General features: G+C 34.6%; 1 protein-coding gene across 1 annotated transcript in view; it reads right to left on the reverse strand.

The window, feature by feature from the left end:
• Positions 1-7,183, reverse strand: part of LOC106877936 (26S proteasome non-ATPase regulatory subunit 2) — a 42,386-nt gene that overhangs the window by 18,483 nt on the left and 16,720 nt on the right. Inside the window, exons 8-11 of the mRNA XM_014927013.2 lie at positions 6,076-6,135; positions 4,643-4,786; positions 2,161-2,267; positions 503-630 (exon numbers count right to left, since the gene is read on the reverse strand). Coding sequence (XP_014782499.1) covers positions 503-630; positions 2,161-2,267; positions 4,643-4,786; positions 6,076-6,135 — 439 coding nt within the window. The remainder of the gene's footprint in view (positions 1-502; positions 631-2,160; positions 2,268-4,642; positions 4,787-6,075; positions 6,136-7,183) is intronic.

The following is a 7,183-nucleotide window of genomic DNA, read 5'->3' on the forward strand; positions in this document are numbered from 1 at the left end:
AAAAAAAAAAAAAAAAAAATTATCATTTGACAAAAGAAAAAAAAGGAAACCCTCCTTTTGACTAAGAACAGCACCAAATTTTGCAAGAGAATAGGAATATAGCAGATTGAATCATTAAAATACTGGTGTTTATTTTGTGAATTATTTTGTGTTGGGTGAAAAACAAAAAGAATTCCTGAACAAATACTTGGTCCCACATGCTACAGTTTATCAGTGAACAAATAACAACAAAATATTTAATGAAGTCTATGCAATGAATTTGTTTCTAAAATTTAAATTTCTTGACTACAAAATAAAATAGCAAAGAATATATATACAAAAAACAATTCTAGACTTAAAGGATTAACAATATTCAACATTATAAGTTCTAATGTGAGAGAAATAAAGCAACAGTGAGCCCATTGCTCTATTTCTCTTTTAAATTGCTACTTATAATTGTAATATCATTTATATTATAATCTTGATGGCTAATTTATGATGTGAAAACTGAAATATATATTACCCAACAATTGAACCAATACGCATGATCAATTTTGAATCAAGAACATAATCATTTAAAAGAGCTCGAGCTGGGTCACATTCATGGCGTACACCTGAGCTTACAATACCACAAGCTAGAAGGGCACCAGCCTGAAAGAAAAAGAAACAGCAATCTTTATTATAGTTCTGCTTGTACATTTGTTCACATAATACACTTTAGGGGAGTGGGGATGAGAGCAAGAAGGAAGGGAGTGTGTGAGTAAGAGAGAGAGAGAGTGAGAAGCAGATAGCCAGCTGATGCATTAAGCTATCATGTGGTTAGTGGAAGTGAGAGGTGAAGAGTAAGAGAAAGAGAGAAATGTTAATGACATGAAGAGGGGAATTACATGGTTAAAAATTTTGTTGAAGTAAGAGTTAGAGAGAAAAAGACAGAGAGGGAAATATAAAGTGTTTAGCAGAAGGAAATTTAAAAATCATACAATGTTACTTTAATGAAGCAAAACAACTTAGCAAAATAGCCATGGATGTTATTCTTTTCATTTGCAATGGAATTGAAACTAATCATGTAAAATAATTAAGATAAAGTATTGAATAGTAAGGAATATTCAATTTGCGGGTGGCACGTAAAAGCACCTACTACACTCTCGGAGTGGTTGGCGTTAGGAAGGGCATCCAGCTGTAGAAACTCTGCCAAATCAGATTGGAGCCTGGTGTAGCCATCTGGTTCACCAGTCCTCAGTCAAATCGTCCAACCCATGCTAGCATTGAAAGCAGACGTTAAACGACGACGACGATGATGATGATCTTAAGTCGGCGAGCTGGCAGAAATGTTAGCATGCCGGGCGAAATGCTTAGCTGTATTTCGTCTGTCTTTACGCTCTGAGTTCAAATTCTGTCGAAATCGACTTTGCTTTTCATCCTTTAGTGGGGGTCAATAAATTAAGTACCAGTTGTGTACTGGGTCGATCTTATCAGCTAACCCCTCCCCCAAAATTTCAGGCCTTGTGCCTAGATTAGAAAAGAATTATATATTGATCTTGCAGTTTCAATAGAATTACATACTAACGAATAATATGTGTATTAAGAATTGTGTAGATTGTTATTGTATATTTTTGTATCATTTATTGCACGGGCAACAAGATTTATATGCAATAAAAGTGCAAATTATCTTTTCTTTTTAAATAGCTCCTCTTCACTTTTTTTGTTTCTATGGAATCTCCACAGGTCCTGCTAGTTATTGCTTTTATTATCATTATTATTATTATCCTGTTGAGGTCGACTTTCCCTTTCCTCTGTTCTGGGTTGATAAAGTACCAACTACTTCACAGTGAGGACTGGATGCTTTTTATGTGGCAATGAAAGACATTTATAATCTTCATGTGACTGGTTATGGGCATAGCCTTCACTTCAGACTAAAAAAGATATTCCTTGTTTCACAAATAAAAGAAAAAAGTACTTAATACACATTGTACAGTGTAATTATTTATGCACAGATGGTCTTCTATGTCACTGCTATCTTCTGCTCTTTGCATTCATCAGGGTGAATTAAAAATTTACCAAAACGAATGCAAAAAATAGCAGGAAACTGCAGTGATTGAGTGAAGCACCAGCTGAGTATATATATTTACAGCAATAAGAGAAATAAAAAGAACGCACAGAAACATTTGTTGATAACCATACCTTAATATTATCTTCATGTGAATAGAGGTACTTATCAATCTTACTGAGGCCACCATCTAAATCCCAGAGAAGAATCAGCCCAAGGGATGCAGTAGCACTCAACATACCTGTTAACAAAGAATATAAAACCAAGCTTATATAAGTTGCTAGTTCAGTGAAATGCATTATGCAATCAAGGTGTTTCATAGGAAATGTAAGTCAAAATGTTGTTAGTCAAAGAGTGGAACTAGGTCAAGGAGTAGGTTTAATGACAACATAACTGTTACCTGTTATTAATACAACAATTTACACAATCAAATTGATGTTGATACTATCCTTAATGAAAATAATGCAACAGATCTAAATCATTTTTTTTTTCTCTACAGAGATTCTGTGTTACAGAATCAAGAGAACAACAAAGTGCCTTGCAGTATTTAGTTATGTTCCTTTTTATTCTGAGTTTAAATCCCACGTAGGTTGACTTTGTTTTTCATCCTTTAGAGATTGATAAAATAAGTAGCAGTCAAGTATCAAAATCACTATAGAAGATGCAATCAGAAACCGCTATGAAGTGACTGAAACAACAATGTCTCCTCTTTTTGATCTCACTTATAATTCCAATGGAGTTCACTTTGTCATTCCTCCAGGATCAAATTAAATAGGTATCAGTCATATACTGGGGTCAATCCAAATGACAATGTCATTCCTCATCATTCATAAACTTATGGCTGACTACTAATTTTGTGAACACTTCCAAGAAACATGAAAACATCCTGAATTATTAATTTAATAAAACAAGTGTTTGGATTTTTGCTGATAAAGAATTGGATTTTCTTGACTTCTACAATTACATAAAAAAGAGAGTTTATACTAATAACTAACAAACATGAACAAAATAGCCATGTGAACAGTTCTTAACTTTGTGAAAAGATAACTGCTCAGGGTCAAAATATTTTCTGGCCTTGAAGCTGCAATACAGTCCAGTTCATGTGATGAATGTGTGAGTCACTTGATAACAGATAAATCTGCTCTTTGGAAACTGTACTAGTCGATCACTAATGAATTTTACAGGGAAGGCAGCTATATATTCTCTAGCATGCTAACTTGAAGCAAGTAGGATTAAATGTCTAATCCAGAGACAAAGAAATACATACAGTAGTGTCTATTTATTCATTTAAAACTTTATCCCTTAATATATAAAATACCAAGTCATGTTGAGCTAACAACAGTGTATGGATGACTGAAAGAAAAGATGAGTAGGAACACATGAAGGCAAATATTGGAATGATGAAACTGACGGCAAGTCACCATGTGCACTTTGCAGCAAGGGTGTTAGAGTGAATTCTCCATTAAATATAAAATACATACTGAGTGGCTTCTTTGAAAATGTAGTGGTGTTAGAGGGTTATTAATTGATGTAGCAGCTCTGTTTAAATGTAGGGTGTGTATGAAGGGAACTACAGATAGCGGTAATGTGGAGATTGATCTTAGAAATGGCATAGGGATGGAAGGTGTCAAAAAACGTTGTTGTATAGGTGACAGGTTGAATGGAAAGGGTAGATCAGACTTGCCAATACTGGTTAGAGTAAGATGCACATGGAAGATGATTCAGCAACAGAACGGTGTATTAATGAGGAAGAGATGATGTCAATGAAACTGAAAGGAAAGGTGGTGCTGCATGTTTTCAGAAGTATTATGATTTAGGAGAATGAGACATAGATATTGAATAAGGAGTAGCAGAGAAGGTTGGAAGAGTAGATAAGAGTTTGACAGGTGAGTGGAGTATCACTGAGTAAAAGACAGGCAATGGGTTGCAAAGAATGATGGGAATGGAGCCAGTGATGGTTGCTATGAACAAAAACAGAATGAGATGGATGGATCACTTGCTGACGGAGGATAAAATTGATTATATGAGAGAAGTGATGGAAATGAATGTGGAATGAAATAGAGGAAAAAGAAGACCAAGAGTAGTTGGTAAGAGATGTAGAGAACAGAGCAAAAAGCAGAAAACTATCATGAAGCCACAATTATTGCTAAGTTATGTGTCAAGTTTATCTTTTGTTGGTTGATGCCCTGCTTTTTGTCCACACAGGACAGAGAAAGTAGTAGCTGTGCTGAAGGAGGTGAAAGAGAGAGAAGTAAAGGAGTAATTTGAGGGGTAGTTGTAATTAAATAACAGTGATGTAGACACTGAGAGAGAGAGAGAGTGGGGAGAGGCATTAAGAGATGAAGAAAGTGGGCAGAGGCAGAATCACATTTCATTTAGATAAAAAAACAGAAAAGAAATAAGTCAGTGGTGATAACGAAGGAGAGTGAGTGAAGTTAAAAAGCGTAAGAATAACAATTGAAAGAAGACAAAATCAAAAGAAATGGAGCCAGCCTTGAAGCAAAAAAAAAAACATTGAAGATTATTAAAAGGAAGCTGAAATAAACAGTATTATTTTTTTTTTTGGTGAAGTATGAAGTAAGTAAACAGGTAAGCAAACAACTGTTAATTACTTACCAATATCTTTATTCTTGTTAAGCCATTCGTTACCTTCCATGATAAGTTTGTCCTTGCCAAAGGCAGCATTAACAAATCCATTAACAAATGAGGCAGCCAAATTTTGCCGGGCTGAATCAACATTACCGGATCCAATAGTTGTCCCTGTAAAACGGGTGGCAAATTAAACTTTTAATAAAAATAAATGAATCAGACTGGCAGGAACTAGTAAAGGAGTAAGTACAGGATAAATAAAGCAACTGTAACTTTGTAAGTGATGAACTAAAGTTACTAAAAGTGTGTGTCTGTGGTGCTCCATGTTTCTTTTAATAAATTTTAAATATAACAAAGAGTTTAGTAAAATAATTTAATTATCATTAAGCTAGTGTTAGGAACATAAATTACGAGTAAGGTTTGGTGGAAAATTTTAATTTAGAACTTTTGAAAACAAGACATTTGTATTAAAGAGCCATAGGCAGTTTCAGCCGGGTTGATATCAAAAGCATTAAACTGTTAAAATATATACTTTTACATCCATTTTCTTGCTGATATGGGTCAGAGGGAGACTTGTTGAGTCTGTATTTTATCACCAGATACCCTTCCTGTCACTGACCCATACCTATTTGTCAAGTAAAGAAATTTTCTTTATTATTTCATCAATCGTTGAAAGCACAGACCTGCTGGGAGTATTGTTTACAGGAAGTGTAAACATGAGATTATTGTTTGTGCTTGGACTACCACCCAAAGGTGTGGAATGTAAATATTCATGTGCAACATACACATTCAAACAGGTTTCCACACTACTTTTGTCTATCATAAGACATTAGTCAGCAGCACCAGGATACAGTAAAAGGCATTTGCATACAGTGACATGAAGTGGGATAGAACTTGAATCCACATGGTTAAGAAGCAAATTCCATATCAATACAGCCAAGTTTGTGTTAGTAATATGTGTGTTTGTAGCAAATATATAGTCAAATTCTCTATATATACATTAGTAACAGAGGCAGTATTAATACCACAAGTTAATATTTATCCCCACTTAAACATGGATGTTCTATTAGAACATACTATACTGCAGTAGTTACCATGAGAGAAACTCTCATATTAGCTTTTTGGTGCAAAATGTACTTGTTTATATTGCTATCAGGGAGATAAATCCCTGCTGGTACTGGCAATACTAAGTGGATATAAAAGTAGAGTTTGGAATAAAACTTTTGAGTATTCATGTACATAAAATATGGTTTGGATCTAATTACATCATTAAACTTTGTAAAACAAACAATACTATGAATGGTAAGTTGATTAAAATCAGTGTACATATATCAAGACAAGGGAAATAATCACTCAGACAGGTACAAACATATCTTTATCATCATTTTTACATCTGCTTTCCATGGTGGCATGAGTTGGATAGATTGTCACAGTTTGAATCACTTCCCATTGGAAGCTACTGTTCTCAAAGTCTAGGTGCTTGTATATGTTAGTTACCTTAGTTTCTATGACTGCAAGCCCTTCCTAATGCCAATCACTTTACAGAGTGTACTGGATGCATTTTCTCATTTTACTAACACAAGAGAGGTCAAATAGTCCTCGGTGAAACAGGACTAGTAGGACCTCATTACCCTATACTTACTCTGCTCAAATAGTCAACCACTTTATAGTGTGAACTGAAGAGGAAACAATATTGAAAAGCCAGAAATGGCATTCGATGGTATAGGAGAATAAATAACATCAAAAGAACAGAATGCGTGAGACAGAGGAAGGAACAACAGACAACTGAAATATGAAGGTAGTGTGAGGAGGACAGTGACTGGCAGTGACAGATGTAGCCAAAGGTAACAATGGTTGGGTGAAAAAGAAGAGCATGATGGAAAAAGTCAGATATTTTTGAATGTCAAGGATGGAGGAAAGGGAAGTGATTGGCAATAGCAGGTGGAAATGGTAGAGGTGGGTAATGAGATAAAGGTAATAAGGTGAGGGTTATGAAGGTGTTTGGCCAAGTGGCCAGGGCATTTAGCTCATGATGATAAGGTCATGAATTTCATTCTTGATGACACATTGTGTCCTTGAGCAAGACATTTCTTGTTGATCCAGTCAACAAAGCTGGCAAAAACAGGTTGAATCCGAAGTTAAAAGGGCCAGTTTTGCCACATTCTGTGTCACACTGAATCTCCCTGAGAACTACGTTAACCCTTTCGTTACCATATTTCTAACCAAATTACACCCCTTATGTGTTTCAATTAATTTCTAACATAATCATAAATTTAGGCTGGTTTCATTAAACAACTCTAACTTTTTTATTTATCAACATATTAATGTGATTTTTGGAAGATAAATTAACGAAAGGTTCTCAACCAATTCTATACCAATATTTTTGTCACAAAGTGACTTTAATTGCAGGTAAATTCAACAAAGTATAAAATTATTAAAATTTTTGTTCAAACATCGCTATAGAAAATGGGTTATTAGCTAATATTCAATTGGGTATACAACAAAATATTATTATAGAAGAGTTGTGCACATTACTGGATTTATTACTGTCTCTTTTGCCAGTATAAA

This window comes from Octopus bimaculoides, chromosome 5, assembly GCF_001194135.2.
Source record: "Octopus bimaculoides isolate UCB-OBI-ISO-001 chromosome 5, ASM119413v2, whole genome shotgun sequence".
Taxonomy (NCBI): domain Eukaryota; kingdom Metazoa; phylum Mollusca; class Cephalopoda; order Octopoda; family Octopodidae; genus Octopus; species Octopus bimaculoides.